The 18,776-nt window shown below is 34.6% G+C and overlaps 1 protein-coding gene across 1 annotated transcript in view; it reads right to left on the reverse strand.

The window, feature by feature from the left end:
• LOC149772417 (telomeric repeat-binding factor 2-like) overlaps window positions 1–18,776 on the reverse strand; it is a 60,897-nt gene that overhangs the window by 20,179 nt on the left and 21,942 nt on the right. Inside the window, exons 6-7 of the mRNA XM_089947847.1 lie at window positions 18,188–18,296; window positions 4,451–4,577 (exon numbers count right to left, since the gene is read on the reverse strand). Of these exons, the coding sequence (XP_089803973.1) occupies window positions 4,451–4,577; window positions 18,188–18,296 (236 nt within the window). The remainder of the gene's footprint in view (window positions 1–4,450; window positions 4,578–18,187; window positions 18,297–18,776) is intronic.

The following is an 18,776-nucleotide window of genomic DNA, read 5'->3' on the forward strand; positions in this document are numbered from 1 at the left end:
TTGAAGTGAAATGTTTCTGCTAATCACGTAGCTGTTTCTGTTTTTATTTAATCAGGGTTTAACACCACATACAAATTGGGGTTAAATTATATGCAGTGTATCCCCCGGGGTGTAAATTAGAGGGTAAAATAAAAACCCTTGGTGTCAGAACTGGGGGTCAAATAGAAAATGTGGAGGTCAAAAATGTACTAACAAATTTTCATCTGACTCATACTTTTTCAGCTTGAAATAGGATATTGTAACTTGCACAACATACTCTCTCTTTCTCTCTCTCTCTCTAAACATACAAATAAACCAACATGCACAATTAACAAACAAATGCAATGTCCACTCAAAGAATGATTTGATCAGTTCATTTTTATTTTGAAGTCGTACTTTTAACAGTCTCCTTATAATCTTTTTGAAGCAATATTATAGACCAACACGTTACATACAAGCCAATACAAAAAACCAAATAAATCTTTTTAACCAAATGGCAGTGAATTTACTGCCTGTCATAAAATGTGTGCTATCATCAGTTTCATTGTACTTCATCCTAGAACACATTTATCCAAAACTCAAGGAGGCTAATGATGCAACTTCTTTCTAATAAGTTATATCTGATTTTTAATATCTTTCTTTAATTGCAGCAAAGTTAAAAACCAGCAAAATCTGCAATGACCCCCTGACTTTGTAATCCAAATAACGCATTTGTCCTGGCAAGTTTACTGATTTCCTTGTTGTGAAAGAATGTCTTGGGTTATAATGTATTCTCCAGACATCTTGTGGCAAACGAGGGCAGATTTTTTAAAATTCTTAAACCCTGTCACGAAAGGATTATTCACTTTTGCAGTCTTCGCAATCACGCGATCAGAAGTCACACCGGTAATCCTAATGGATGTGCCATATTCCAGTCAAGGGAATTAGTTTCTCCATTTTTCATTAAAGTCAGATCCACAGTTACTCTTTTGTGTTCTGCTTCTTTCACTTTCTTCACTAATGATTCTTAAAGCACAACGTTTTAATCTGGAGATCACTTTCTAGTGCAACAAGCACTGAGGTTAAACATCTAGATGACATCTTGCTAAGCCCAATGGAAATCGTGTGAGAGCTCGCAAGATATGGGGAAGCTACCCCATCATAACATTACCTGTGCTAGTCTGGTTCCTTGTTTTGTATGTTCCCTGCAATGCACTCTGTTATACGAACAGAGGAGTGCAACGCAGGGAGCAAACAAAGTGGGGAACCAGTCAATGCCTATGCTCGAAGTATACACGATGCCATCCCTCGTCCAATGCATTGGATATTAAATAAATCGCATTATGCAAATCATTTGCAACAAAAAATGCATGGCAACAAAATGTGTGCATCAATTTTTTCCAGCGTGTGTCCCTGATGCACAAATTTGGGAAACACCGCAGGTATTAACTGAAATTCACATACTACAATCTCTCTGGACCAGGAGTTCTAATTATGCATCAAATTTGCTATAAACAGGTAAGGCTGCAATGACACTTTTTTTAAAATTCCTGACTTCAGCAAGTCATTTTATTGTAAACTAGCAGTAAAGTATTGCAATTTGTCAGATTTTATCTTTATGCCTGCATGATAATAATGTAAAAATAGGCACAATATGAGGTACAGCAGAGATCTGAAAATAGCTGCTTACTACTAAATGACCAAGGTTGACATCCAGTTATTATATCACACTGCAACCAACACGGTATCAGCATCAGGTTGCTGCTTACTTATGAATTGATGCAATCAGCAACCACTTCTAATCTAAATCAGAGTGAATTGGAAAATGGTCAAGCATTATCAAAAATGGACAAAATGTATGTTACTATCAGATTAAAAGTAAGGCAAAGTGATATTTACCATGTGGATAAAATGAGTTTACTAAATTATTTCAGCAAGGAAGTTAATAACGAAGATTCAGAGAAAGGAAATTCATATGAAAGTGGTTTGGGGATGTAAGCTTACAACTGAGTGTAAATTAACTAATTCTTCAAAGATACATAAGCCAGACTCTGATGCAACATAAATGTTAAATATAATACTTCTAGGAGACTGAGAAATTTTCAGCTACATTGGGCTGATAGTTATCCTTGGCTTGAATTCACTGACTCAGAAGGGAAAATGTTTTGCAGTTATTGCAAGCAATATCTGAAACTGGCACAGGTTGGAAATTCATCCAGCATATTTGTCAATGGAACTAACAAATTCAGGATTGAAAAAATCAAGTCACATGACAACTCCGCAGTATCTGCATGACATTAGCCAGTATGTGCATGACACTAGCTAGTATGTGCATGACACTAGCCAGTATGTGCAAGATACTAGCCAGCATGTGTATGACACTAGCCAGCATGTGCATGACATTAGCCAGCATGTGCAAGACACTAGCTAGCATGTGTATGACACTGGCAGGTATGTGCATGACACTACCCAGTATGTGCATGACACTAGCTAGCATGTGTATGACACTAGCCAGCATGTGCAAGACACTAGCCAGCATGTGTATGACACTAGCCAGTATGTGCATGACACTAGGCAGCATGTGCAAGGCACTAGCCAGCATGTGTATGACACTAGCCAGTATGTGCATGACACTAGCAAGAATGTGCAAGATACTAGCCAGCATGTGCATGACACTAGCAGGTATGTGCAAGACACTAGCTAGCATGTGTATGCCACTAGCAGGTATGTGCATGACACTAACCAGTATGTGCATGACACTAGCTAGCATGTGTATGACACTAGCCAGCATGTGCAAGACACTAGCTAGCATGTGTATGACACTAGCCAGCATGTGTATGACACTAGCCAGTATGTGCATGACACTAGCAAGAATGTGCAAGATACTAGCCAGCATATGTGTGACACTAGCAGGTATGTGAATGACACTAGCCAGTATGTGCAAGACACTAGCCAGCATGTGTATGACTAGCCAGCATGTGCATGACACTAGCCAGTATATGCAAGACACTAGCCAGCATGTGTATGACACTAGCTAGCATGTGCATGACACTAGCCAGCATGTTTATGACACTAGTAGGTATGTGCATGACACTAGTCAGTATGTGCAAGACACTAGCCAGCATGTGCATGACACTAACCAGTATATGCAAGACACTAGCCAGCATGTGCATGACACTAGCCAGCATGTATATGAGACTAGTCAGCATGAGCATGACACTAGCCAGCATGTATATGACACTAGCCAGCATGTATATGACACTAGCCTGTATGTGCATAACACTAGCCAGTATATACAAGACACTAGCCAGCATGTGTATGACACTAGCTAGTATGTGCATGACACTAGCCAGCATGTATATGAGACTAGTCAGCATGAGCATGACACTAGCCAGCACATATATGACACTAGCCAGTATGTGCATGACACTAGCCTTTTTTTAAAAATGGAAATACTGTGTGCACTTCAGGAGAACAACCGTGTTGAACTATGTGCTAATTATAAGAACAGATTCAGGGCAAGTGACTTTGTTGTACAAGTTGATGAAGTCTTGAGAAGTTAAGGAATGTTTAAATTGGAGAAAATTCCTTTCCATTCTTTGCTGATGGAAGTACTAATGCCTCTGTATTGAAGCATAACATAGTTTTTATTAGATACCTGGACAGTGGAAAACTGAGAACCTCTCATTTAAGACAAACAATAACTTCAGCCCATGTTTGAAAAATTAAATTAAAAAAAACCACAACATTGTTTGATCTTTCTATGGAGTAAAGCACTTGCATCTTATCAAATACTGACAAGTGATTTTAAATTTTGGGACATGTGAAAAGCTAAGTGAGACAAGTGAATTTTCTGAAACTACTTGTTCAAAGTGGGTGGAGAAAAAAAATTCAACCCTGATATGACAGCATGTAATCATTTAACAGACATCTTTATCATGGTCCTATGTCTTACAAATCTGCTGCACAATTACACAATGCTCTTTATCATGGTCCTATGTCTTACACAATTACACAACAGACATCTTTATCATGGACCTATGTCTTACACAATTACACAACAGACATCTTTATCATGGTCCTATGTCTTACACAACATACTTGCTCTTTATCATGGTCCTATGTCTTACAAAATTACACAATTACACAATGCTCTTTATCATGGTCCTACGTCTTACAAAAGTACACAATTACACAATGCTCTAAATTGTTAAAATAATCAGAAAATAGGTATATAGTATCCGTAACCTATTCTGAAGCATTAACCTATTTTAACATGTAAAGTCTAATACAATAATACAAATATGAAATACATTAATTTACACAGGTACATTCTCTAGCTAATAGCATAAATATCAGAAATAAATATGAAAATTCAGATTCATTCCTTATATGTTTATAAATTCTGTAAAATTTGATAAATTCAACCAACAAAAAAAATTATCATACGTGTATATAGGATAGTTATGATTCAGCTTTGCATAAAACTTACCAGTGTACACAGATCTGTCTGGTGTTTTGAAAACACTGGTAATTGCTACTTTGGTAGGTGTAGGGCTGTGTGGCAGTTTCTCACATGTATTTGATTTGCTGATTGTTGACTGTATGTCACTTAGAGTCTATAAAAGAGAACTGGAATTTTAGAATCAAAAACTTAAACTGTTGCTTTCATGATAAATGAAATCCTATAAGCAAAATTAAGTAATCATCCACATTTACACAAACACAAAAATTCATTTATTTCTTTCTGTCTGAATGAGCATTTTATCCAGTCAAGAATACAAGCTATATTAATTTCTTTCTGATAATTTTGATGACTACAAATTTCCTCAAACAAGGCTGAAGCTACAAATACAAAACAGTTTAAAAATACTGCAACTTCTTAGGCACAACTGACAATGCTGAATAAACCCTGCAAACTACGTTAGAGTGACTCAATTTTGATACATATGGTTATCCCATTATTCAACCACACTCAAACTTAATGGCAACAGGTGAATAGATATTGTGATATAGCCCTGATAAATAAAACTTGGCAATCAGTCATTTTGGGTGTGTAACATACCTTCATCTATGACCCCATACTTTGTCTCAACAATGTATTGAGATAAGATACAGCATGATGAGGGATGAGAGAAGGACAAATATACTGTCATTGAAAATTTTTATAAACATACACTCACTTTTTTTCTCAATCTTTGGATGGGTGGTAGTTACAAAATGTATTATATGATAATCAACACTTTCAGGCAAGAACAAGAGGTCCAAGTGGGCATGAAATATTTCACTTGGCTGACATCTGCCTAGTAGCCAGAGTAACTGACCTTGAAATCTGGGTCATTAAGGTGATTTATGTTGAATGGTATTGACTGCACGTTATCAAAACAACTGTGTTAAGGTTTCTCTAGTGTTTATATTTTTATTTGATTTCATCATCATTTATTCCATTTTGAAAGGTCTCCATACCTGAATGCCAAAGTTGGTCCAATTCTGCTAAGCAATTTTTTTAAGATAATTATTTCTCTATTTTTAGTCATTGCAGCTATATCTGAAGGCAGATCAGTAACATCTGTATTAAATGTTACAATCTTCACACTAGGATACGTTTGGTCAAATCCTGAAAAGCAGCCGGTTTGAAGTTTTTTCTTCCATTTTTAGCACAGCGGCCTCAAAGCCATCTACCCCTTGTAAAAATCATGTGCAAATTGGTAAGGTGCGTTTGTTAAAATTATGCTGCAGCAACCACACACCAGGAGGACTGGAAATGTAAAGCCATACTATGGAAAGCTGAAAATCAAATTCCTTCAAGGCCTTATCAAGGTAAAACCATCGACCAATTTTGCTTGAAACACACCAGTTCTTGGTAAGTTACATAAACCAAAACTTTGGGAGAATGCTGGAAACTGATTTGTTCATGGTCTTATCAATAGACAGCTAGATATCAAATTTAGCTGACTTCCACTTATTCCCAGTATCTTGCAGAAACCAAATTGCTGATGAACAAACAGACAGATAGCCAGCCAAAAGGGCATGCAAAAAGACAACATAATTATTATAAGACTCTGCCTACTTTATCAAGCTTGACACTAACACTTATCACTGCCAAACTGCAAAAATTGCAAACTTTGAAAATGTTGAGATCCCAACTAATCTGTTTAAAGTCTGACATTCTATTGCTTCAGTGGATTGGAATATCAAATTGCAACTGGAAAAAAAAAGAAAAACTTAAACATATTGTTCTCAACTGCTCGAGGAATTCAATGTAGTGTCTAACGAGGTTATGACCAAACTGATTTCTTGATTAAGTCAATGATGAAATTGTAGGTCACTAAGACCTACCTTCTGAAGAATAGAAGATATTTAGTGACCGACATGCATCTGCACATAAAAGTGTATAACTCGGTGAACAAAAGATCATACTTCACTGCCTTTAATTGAAATAAAACTTAAAGATGTAAAAAGATGTGTCACAGTTAGGGCTGTTCAAGTAAAACATATACCCACAGGGGGAATGCACTTTCAAATTCAACCAACCCACAACAAAAGCAATTTTTAAAAAATTATGATCCACTATCAGATACGTTTTATTAGAAAAACACTGCCCCCTACAGAAGCATATTTTTAAAAACAATTTCTGGCTATGGGTTAGATAAACACTGCCTCCTACAGAAGCATTTTTTTAAATACATAATTTCTGGCTATGGGTTAGAAAAACACTACCCCCTACAGAGGCTTATTTTTTTAAACATAATTTCTGGCTATGGGTTGGTGGGTGGCAGAAGCAATTTTAATATTGGGTAGGGGACAGAAGTGATTTAAATGACAGCTGACTGGACGTAATCTACTGAATTCTTATAGATCATATAATCTACTGCATATTTTTATTTGTATTCATTCATTTAAATCAATCTTTTATCCTCTAGTTTGTTTGTCTGTCAGACATGTATGTCTGATACTGTGAAATCAAAAAATTTCTTGGTGGCTTACTATTTGTAGATGTAATTGATCAGACCCTTAATACCTACTAATTTATTGTAGATGTCATTGATCAGACCCTTAATACTTACTAATTTATTGTAGTTGTCATTGATCAGACCCTTAATACCTACTAATTTATTGTAGTCGTCATTGATTAGTCCCTTAATACCTACTAATTTATTGTAGTTGTCATTGATCAGACCCTTAATACCTACTAATTTATTGTAGATGTCATTGTTCAGACCCTAAATACCTACTAATTTATTGTAGATGTCATTGTTCAGACCCTAAATACCTACTAATTTATTGTAGATGTCATTGATCAGACCCTTAATACCTACTAATTTATTGTAGATGTCATTGATTAGTCCCTTAATACCTACTAATTTATTGTAGATGTCATTGATTAGTCCCTTAATACATACTAATTTATTTGTAGATGTCATTGATCAGACCCTTAATACCTACTAATTTATTGTAGATGTCATGATCAGACCCTTAATACCTACTAATTTACTGTAGATGTCATTGTTCAGACCCTAAATACCTATTAATTTATTGTAGATGTCATTGATTAGTCCCTTAATACCTACTAATTTATTGTAGATGTCATTGATCAGACCCTTAATACCTACTAATTTATTGTAGATGTCATTGATTAGTCCCTTAATACCTACTAATTTATTTGTAGATGTCATTGATCAGACCCTTAATACCTACTAATTTACTGTAGATGTCATGATCAGACCCTTAATACCTATTAATTTATTGTAGATGTCATTGATCAGACCCTTAATACCTACTAATTTATTGACGATGTTATTGATCAGACCCTTAATACCTACTAATTTATTGTAGATGTCATTGATCAGACCCTTAATACCTACTAATTTATTGTAGATGTCATTGATCAGACCCTTAATACCTACTAATTTATTGTAGATGTTATGATCAGACCCTTAATACCTACTAATTTATTGTAGATGTCATTCATCAGACCCTTAATACCTACTAATTTATTGTAGATGTCATTGATCAGACCCTTAATACCTACTAATTTATTGTAGATGTCATTGATCAGACCCTTAATACCTACTAATTTATTGTAGATGTCATTGATCAGACCCTTAATACCTACTAAATTATTGTAGATGTTATGATCAGACCCTTAATACCTACTAATTTATTGTAGATGTCATTGATCAGACCCTTAATACCTACTAAATTATTACAGAGGTCATGATCAGACCCTTAATACCTACTAATTTATTGTAGATGTCATTGATCAGTCCCTTAATACCTACTAACTTATTGTAGATGTCATTGTTCAGACCCTTAATACCTACTAATTTATTGTAGTTGTCATTGATCAGACCCTTAATACCTACTAATTTATTGATGATGTTATTGATCACATCTTTAATACCTACTAATTTATTGTAGTTGTCATTGTTCAGACCCTAAATACCTACTAATTTATTGTAGATGTCATTCATCAGACCCTTAATACCTACTAATTTATTGTAGATGTCATTGATCAGACCCTTAATACCTACTAATTTATTGTAGATATGATTGATTAGTCCCTTAATACCTACTAATTTATTGTAGATGTCATTGATCAGACCCTTAATACCTACTAATTTATTGTAGATGTCATTGATCAGACCCTTAATACCTACTAAATTATTGTAGATGTTATGATCAGACCCTTAATACCTACTAATTTATTGTAGATGTCATTGATCAGACCCTTAATACCTACTAATTTATTACAGAGGTCATGATCAGACCCTTAATACCTACTAATTTATTGTAGATGTCATTGATCAGACCCTTAATACCTACTAATTTATTGTAGATGTCATTGATTAGTCCCTTAATACCTACTAATTTATTGTAGATGTCATTGTTCAGACCCTAAATACCTACTAATTTATTGTAGATGTCATTGTTCAGACCCTAAATACCTACTAATTTATTGTAGATGTCATTGATCAGACCCTTAATACCTACTAATTTATTGTAGATGTCATTGATTAGTCCCTTAATACCTACCAATTTATTGTAGATGTCATTGATTAGTCCCTTAATACATACTAATTTATTTGTAGATGTCATTGATCAGACCCTTAATACCTACTAATTTATTGTAGATGTCATGATCAGATCCTTAATACCTACTAATTTACTGTAGATGTCATTGTTCAGACCCTAAATACCTACTAATTTATTGTAGATGTCATTGATTAGTCCCTTAATACCTACTAATTTATTGTAGATGTCATTGATCAGACCCTTAATACCTACTAATTTATTGTAGATGTCATTGATTAGTCCCTTAATACCAACTAATTTATTTGTAGATGTCATTGATCAGACCCTTAATACCTACTAATTTACTGTAGATGTCATGATCAGACCCTTAATACCTATTAATTTATTATAGATGTCATTGATCAGACCCTTAATACCTACTAATTTATTGACGATGTTATTGATCAGACCCTTAATACCTACTAATTTATTGTAGATGTCATTGATCAGTCCCTGAATACCTACTAACTTATTGTAGATGTCATTGTTCAGACCCTAAATACCTACTAATTTATTGTAGATGTTATTGATCAGACCCTTAATACCTACTAATTTATTGTAGTTGTCATTGATCAGACCCTTAATACATACTAATTTATTGTAGACGTCATTGTTCAGACCCTAAATACCTACTAATTTATTGCAGATGTTATTGATCAGACCCTTAATACCTACTAATTTATTGTAGATGTCACTGATTAGTCCCTTAATACCTACTAATTTATTGTAGATGTCATTGATTAGTCCCTTAATACCTACTAATTTATTTGTAGATGTCATTGATCAGACCCTTAATACCTACTAATTTATTGACGATGTTATTGATCAGACCTTTAATACCTACTAATTTATTGCAGATGTCATTGATCAGACCCTTAATACCTACTAATTTATTGACGATGTTATTGATCAGACCCTTAATACCTACTAATTTATTGACGATGTCATTGATCAGACCCTTAATACCTACTAATTTATTGTAGATGTCATTGATCAGACACTTAATACCTACTAATTTATTGTAGATGTCATTGATCAGACCCTTAATACCTACTAAATTATTGTAGATGTTATGATCAGACCCTTAATACCTACTAATTTATTGTAGATGTCATTGATCAGACCCTTAATACCTACTAATTTATTACAGAGGTCATTGATAAGACCCTTAATACCTACTAATTTATTGTAGATGTCATGATCAGACCCTTAATACCTACTAATTTATTGTAGATGTCATTGATCAGTCCCTTAATACCTACTAACTTATTGTAGATGTCATTGATCAGACCCTAAATACCTACTAATTTATTGTAGTTGTCATTGATCAGACCCTTAATACATACTAATTTATTGTAGATGTCATTCATCAGACCCTTAATACATACTGATTTATTGTAGATGTCATTGATCAGACCCTTAATACATACTAATTTATTGTAGATGTCATTGATCAGACCTTTAATACATACTAATTTATTATAGATGTCATTGATCAGACCCTAAATACCTACTAATTTATTGTAGATGTCATGATCAGACCCTTAATACCTATTCATTTATTGTAGATGTTATTGATCAGACCCTTAATACCTACTAATTTATTATAGATGATATTGATCAGACCCTTAATACCTACTAATTTATTGTAGATGTCACTGATCAGACCCTTAATACCTACTAATTTATTGTAGATGTCATTGATCAGACCCTTAATACCTACTAATTTATTGTCGATGTCATTGATCAGACCCTTAATACCTACTAATTTATTGTAGATGTTATGATCAGACCCTTAATACCTACTAATTTATTGTAGATGTCATTGTTCAGACCCTAAATACCTACTAATTTATTGTAGATGTCATTGATCAGACCCTTAATATCTACTAATTTATTGTAGTTGTCATTGATCAGACCCTTAATACATACTAATTTATTGTAGATGTCATTGTTCAGACCCTAAATACCTACTAATTTATTGTAGATGTTATTGATCAGACCCTTAGTACCTACTAATCTATTGTAGATGTCATTGATCAGACCCTTAATACCTACTAATGTCCATGAATACAGATTTTATAATAGGTATTTCTATTCTAATACAGAAATCATGAATTTGTATCCTTACTAAACTGTGTGTTTACTAAAGTCATCACTATGTTTTGCTATTTTTCTTTGTTCTCAGGCATGCTGCGTTTGATTAGAATAATAGTTAAATCTTGTATTGCTTTAAATGTGTGGTCAGGTGCTATGATTCTGTGGGTTTCTTTTTCAATAAATATTTTGGTAAACTGACATGATTTGTCAGAAAAACATTAATGCCTGTTGAAGTGATGTTGCATTATTTCTCCCTATTTGTACACTATATCATTTTTTGTAAGAACATATATTTCAGTTACCCACTTCTTATTTTTATGCCTTGTTGCAAGACTAATATAAAATTCAAAAAAAGAAATATAGCAAGTCAAACATTTTATATCAAATTAGATTTTTAAAAATGGATGAAAGTCAATGAATCATTTTTTCCCAGAGTAATCATTAAATCAATGTCATTGCAGTTAACTGTATTGTCAGTAGCATCATCATCATCACCGATGGCCTTGCAGTAACATCCTGCACTTTCAATCTAGTTGTTGCAGGTTCTATTTCCCACTTCTTGTCTTGTGATTACTTGCCTCCAATGTGTAAATGAGAATGTTGCCAGTTACTTGTGGAAGGTCAGAGGTTCTACTTAAGTGGTGTTTGATACCTCAAAAGTACTTGGATTTTCTTCAGCAATAAAACTGGCTGCATATATAGATTCTCTTGATCTGAAAATGGTGTAAAGGCCATAATGATCTACCAAAACCTGAGGTCTCATGTCTAAATGTCTTTGGCTGTTGGAGATGAACATCAAATCAACAGAGGCTCCATGTGGCCATGGATACTAAGCTGTTTGCCTTTACAGATCACTTGCACAGCTCATCTGTCAGCGTGAGTTTTTATCACAGATCAACCAATTTGGGTTGGTGGTCTTTCGGGGTTCTTCCTCCACCTAACATATTGGTTGCAATGTAATGCCTATCATGTATTGAAATATGGCATTAAAACCCAACCCAAAACAAACCAAATTAAATCAACCAACTAATCAATAGTCGCAACAGCAATAAAAGGTGCCACAGCTGTACAAGTTTATCAATTTTGACTCTAGTAATTTTTGTAGACCTTTGAATATTGTCAGTTATGCCTTTCTGACAGTTACCTAAAAGTCATCGTCAGTTGCTACAAAAGGATTTTTCATGGTGAGCATATGAGATGGAGAAGTCTTGAGCAATCCTGGATCACATGCTGCCGAAAAGTTTACATTTTAGCTCACTTAAAGTTTCTCTAACAATGTCCATTGTTCCAACCAGAACTGTTATAACTTATTCAAGCTATATTCACCGATATCTGGAGATGTGCATGTGTAATAAATATTTTTAACAGACAACGTATGAGAATACATCAATGTTTTTTAATGATGCATTTCAATTGAGCAACAACCAGAATCAACAGAACAAGAAATGAAATTGTTCACATTTCTCAGGCAGAAGTATAATCATAATCTGCCAAAAGATTTTTCAATCTTTAAATTTGCCAAATGTTTTTCCAACCATATTGTTTCAGAGGACATAATCACCAGAGTGGACAAGAAAGACAACAGATAGAATCACCAAACCAGAAGGTTAAAATTGATTTGATACATCTTTTCCAGTAGCTAAATTAACATTGGTTTAGTTAACTGTACAGCCTTTGTTGTCTTCCCTTTGATGTAATTTCTTAATTTCTTACTGAAACTGAGAAAATAATCTTGCACACATCCAAAAAGAGGCAAACTTCTACTCATTATTGTTTTTATTATACTTCTCCATTCCAGCCTGTTCTTATGATCTTGTCCCACTCCCAAATACTGTTTGTCTTGTTTATGATATGTATCTAAATTTGTCACTTACTTTTCCTACTACCGGTACTATACTAATTGCCTGTGAATATGCATATCAATGTGAAATGCAACAAAGTGACCAAATCCAAGATAGAAAACCTCTACATTTCTGGATGTATTCTGCTTGGATTCCATGTTCCTGCAGAAAACTTAAGAGTTAGGGACTCACTAAACTAATTCAATCCCCAATGTAAACCTGTGCAAACACCATGATATTTAAAATTCAACAACTTCAAATTTCTGAGTGCTAATGATCAAATTTGTATCAGTATAGACACATCTATGACAACAGCTTTTGTGAAAAGAAAACCATAACAGCCACACAATTTTCTGGATCTACACAAGTTTGAAATGTGTGCATTCAATACTAAACCAAAGAGTCAGGTGCTGATTTCAGTAATGAGTCTTCCAAATTCATGTGTGTTTTATAAGGACAACTGGGTGGGATTTCAGATTTACAACAGAACACTTTTGATGGTGATACAAATTCAATGTTTAATAACGAACGACTTGAATGAGTAATTAATTATGATTAATATGTGCATGTATATGATCCAAATATTGGATCAATTAACATAAAACGCATGAACTTAGTAATGAAAATACGAATCAATGGCTTTACACAGTACAAGCATAAGGAGTGAATAATCCACAATGATTTCACAATGAAAGAATGATGTGTTTTACTCAGATAGTAAAGAAATGTAGTATTTTACTCATACAGTAAAATGTATTCACTCAAAAAGTGAAATTATGTAAACAAAAAGGGACAGATATACAAATTATCTTTACAGTCCCAAAAACACACTGGGTTTTACAAACCCAAAAATAAGCCCACGGCTAAAAGATTGCAGGTATGGAGTTACACTCCGCCACCAGCACACTTGGCTACCAGTCACACTGGCCAATCAAGCCATCAGTATTCCAGGTCGGTCATTCAAGCAGTCAGCGCCCACCAATCTCGATCAACAAGGCCCAATCTCCTGCTACTCGACTAGCAACACTGTTTATTCAGGTCTATGGCTGCAATGGTTCAGCTTTACAGCTGCATTAGTCAACTTCTAGGGTCGACTCCGATCACTCTGATAACTGATCACTCTGGTCAGCTCTACAGCTGACCACTCTGGTCACTTGGGTCAGTCCAACCACTCCGATCACTCTGGTCAGTCTGACAACTCCGATCACTCGGATCAGCTGAAAATACATCTAACACTGTTTACTATGCATGACACGGGCATATACGATAAAAGGTAATGACATTATATATGTTAAGTTAAAAAGATTACATTATCGGCGCAATAATTACAAACCACCAAACAGGATCAAAAGTTAACCTAACAGTGACCGAGAAGACTCTATGATACAAATCCCTGGCTAAGTCTCAATCCAGAATATAAAATATCTGCATTAAACTACACAGACCGACGCTACATAGTAAACATTCAAAAATAAACGTGGTAGTACAATAGTTATAGATGATACACAAGAAATTAATAATTCACATACCTCTACAGCTGAAGATGTGCAAGTCCTTAAAGTAGACCGCTCACTGACAAGACGTTCCGTAATGTGAAGATTTAATCTTACGGTGAGGCACAGACGAAGTCGTCATACATTGTCTATGTGCTGGAAGCATTTGGTTTTTCCCATTGAAAGCACTTCGCACGTACAGCATAGGATGAACCGAACTCACTATTTCAAAATATTGTACAATATACATAAATCACCCTTGGGTATCACTGTACACAAAAAGCAAAACCTGAGTATATGTATTTAATAAATAAAAGTATTTATACAATTCCATGACATCTGTAAAGGGACGGAAATTATGTTAATAAAATAATGTACCTGATTTTTTTTCAGTTACAAGTAGAACAAGTTCTCAAGATTCTTTTCACTAAATCTTACTTTTATTATCAACCAATCAGGGACAATCAAACCCATATAAATTCTCTATTTATCTTCACTGATTAATAGTATGGTTCTCATTCTTTCATATCTGTGGTAATAGGAGTCTTCAACGACTTTCAATGGCTGTATGCCTTTCTCGACCATGCTGACTGGACACACTGTAAGATAATGTTCAAGTAACAGAAATACCATGGGATAACCAGAGACCAATAAAATTAAATAACCTGATCAAGTTATCTCCCCTGCAGGGATACTGCCAGGATTTCAGGATTTAATCTAAGTTTTGTGTGCATGTGATCTCGAATGAGGAAGTGATGGTGGGAGGAACAGCCATTGTTCAATATCTTCCTAACACTTAAATATCTGTCACTCTTTCTTACTGTTCTTACTGTTCCACTCTGTTAAGGCTCTAATGAAATCAAAATACTCAAAGAGATGTCATCTCTAGTTGTATAGCAATTATTACTGTGGTGTCACTGGGCATGGTCACATTTTGTGGGGGGGTCTTGGTCAGGATGGCAGAAAGACCATAGGCTTACACCGTATTTGACTGCTAATTATGATGTTGTCAAAAGAATTATAACTCTTCTAACAATTCAGTCAGACTGGGATAATATACTTGATTCATTGTCAATGAACGGGTTCTAAAATTGATGAGCTTATTTTGGATCTATGTTGCTCCATCTTTTTCAAGATTTTAATATACCAAAGGTGAAATTAGTACAGTTGCATCCTAAATTATTATCAAGGCTACTTCAAATGTTATTTAATGTGAGACTTTAATGCCAGAATGCATAGCTGCAATGATTTTGGGGTTAAAAGAAGAATTTCTTCTCAGACAACTCAATTTAGTGCAGATTTCATTGTTTTTAATGATACTGTGAGAATTCTTGATATGTAAAAATTGCAAAAGAAATGAACAAAATTAGATCAGGAAATTAATACCACTGGGAAAATACTGGTAGGAATATGCAGGAATAATTATATCATTACTTAAATGGAATATGTGGTGACAATATGAGTGCTGGTTCTGCAACATTGCGAAATACATCTTGTACAACTTTTCTGTTGTTTCTAACAACACTCTGTAATATGGCAATAATTTCTGCACACATGACGTTGACCCACTTTTTGCTTTAGTCCATTGTTAATTAATAGGTTTATATTTTACAACAAAACTAAGCATATCTTACCTTTTGACAATAATACATGATTACAAATATTTGGATTGCAAGAAAATAGAAGTTACAATTTTATTAAAAGTATTGGTACCAGTAAAACTAAAGGAGATGGTAAAAAAGAATCAGGATGAACAGACTAGTGGTGTAGTAAAGAATCCATATATGAGAATGACATCAAGTATTTTTTCATCTATTTCATCATTAGTTAATGACACTGCTTCAAAATGTTGTGTACTACATACTAGTAATCCAATCTGTAATACTGTACAAATACCAAATGATAGCTTGGAACTAACTGCCAAAAGGTCTGCAGTAAATATCACCATGCTCAAAATATACAAAGGAATAACCAAACACAAACAGAACAAATTTTATCCATCTTGCTTGGAGTTTACACAGTTCAGTCAGTCTCTTATGTTTAATGTCATTTAATTTTTGCACATAGAGAGCATGTACTTCATTTGGTCATACATCTGCATGTTATGAAGTTAGTCTCGTTATTCTTTTGTTGCCATAGTGGTTCTGCCAACTAGAGATCTACACACACTTAATTATGTTGTATGCGGATTCTCTGATGATCCCTATGAATATTAATCTGTTGATTGTTTCTGAATTTAATATGATCCTCCTCCTCTGTGTACATATAGTATTCTGTACTGAGGACTCCCTTTCATTGACTGCTGTCTGACAAGGCATATGCATAACTAGCTTGAACAAGTTATCTGTTCTTTATGGTTGTACAATTTTCCACATCTCATAGGTATGGCCCCAAAGGTATTCTCTCATGGATATCTGTGTTCCAAAAAGAAACATTTTCACTAACACGAACTCTGCCAAAGTTTCATTTCCCAGAACCAGCGCTTTGCTGCCTCTTGTGCCAGATTTCTTCTCTTCCATAAATGCTGTATTAGGGTTTTAAGTCCAACATTCCCATGATCACTTGTTCAGACATGGATATCTTCAATAAATATGCTCTTTTTATGCTGAATGTTTGGAGAAAAGAAACTAAAATTGCACTGAACTTTTAAATTAACTGTATTTAGGATTGGTAGTTTTGAAATAACGCTGCACAGTAGGTTAGGCCTAACCAGCATCCTGTCCATCCAACATAGGACTTGCACTCAGCATCAATGCTGGGCTCAAAATAACACACTGGTATTTCCAGTGACATTTTCCCAATGTCCATCAGACTGATATACGTGAAATTCATTGTCATCATAGCTATCACCAGCCAGTATTTGCCCACTTAAAACATCATCTTAAGTCAAACCATGTTGTGATTAAGCTATTTTGGTTTTCTGAGTGGCCATAATTTGAAACACGCATTTGTAAACTTCCATGATGAAAGTAAGGTGAAAACTACCATGAAATGCTAGTTTCAGGGCCCAATGAACCAATCAAATTTAGTTTAACAGCCATTCATCTCGAACCAAAGTATCCAGCTATTTTAACATTTCCTTCCTGAAACTGAATGTTGCATCAAGCACTGCAAGACCTTTACTGGCAGCACAAATTATGTTGCAACATGCACTTTTAAAGTTAAGAGTTTAATTTAAAAAAACTGCATACTGTGCAAAGCACGTTTTATATCCGCAATGTTGACATAATTTGCAGGAGGCATATCACTGCTTTAAAAGTAGGCGAGTTTGGACAAATTTGGTGCACTCGTGTGTACTGGCATCATTTCTGACCCAATGTTTTATTCATGTGACTTAAACTGCTAGGAGGGGGTTGGATGTGATTTTAAATATATATTTGTTTTTTTTTCTGACAACCCCACCAGCAATTTCTCATTTTGTTAACACAACCCACAACAGAAGTGATTTTCCTAACCAACATTCCACTGTCAGAATCAAAATAGTTTGAAACACAACCTGCTACAGAATTTTTTTTGACGTGCCGTCCCCCGGGTTTTACTGGAACAGCCCGTACCTACATTTTATAGGAAATCTTGTATTCGCTTGTAAAAGCAAGGTGCCCCCCTTCTATCAACACTGTTTGAACTTGTAAGACAGTATGTCATTCACAAACTTCTAACAGTAGCAGAAAAAAGTAAAAAAAACAACAAAACAAAATATACACCAAAAACATCATGCACCTGTTTTCTCGCAGCATCTAGTCCCGATGTGGATGGAAGAACATCCTGATCTCTGATTTTTCTAATTCCCATCACTTCCACATTCTTCAGAACTGAGGAAGCATACTTCCTGAAAGGTTAAAATAAAGAAGTGATGAGGGACAAATTATAAAAAGACAAAATTGTCCATCTAACAGAGATGCTTTTGGTCATGTGGGCAATTACAAACCATAATGAATTTTTCACAGGTTAAAGATAAATAACTGAGCTGAAATATTTCCAAATTTCAACTATGTTTCTCAGTGTTTGCATTCTCAAATCATTTCATGTTTATACACCTATTCCAAGCTAGATAATATAAAATAGTTGAAACAAAAGTTTCAAGCAAATAATATTTTGACTTTGTGCTTTATGGAGTCCATAAAAGTGTTGGTCAGACAACATCCCAGAAGTTACACTTAAAGCCAGGACAAAAGCTTACACTTAAAGCCTGGACAAAAGCTTACACTTAAAGCCAGGACAAAAGCTTACACTTAAAGCCTGGACAAAAGCTTACACTTAAAGCCAGGACAAAAGCTTACACTTAAAACCTGGACAAAAGCTTACACTT

Source organism: Sinohyriopsis cumingii, unplaced genomic scaffold (assembly GCF_028554795.1).
Source record: "Sinohyriopsis cumingii isolate HCF-2022 unplaced genomic scaffold, ASM2855479v2 utg001510l, whole genome shotgun sequence".
In the NCBI taxonomy this organism is placed as follows: domain Eukaryota; kingdom Metazoa; phylum Mollusca; class Bivalvia; order Unionida; family Unionidae; genus Sinohyriopsis; species Sinohyriopsis cumingii.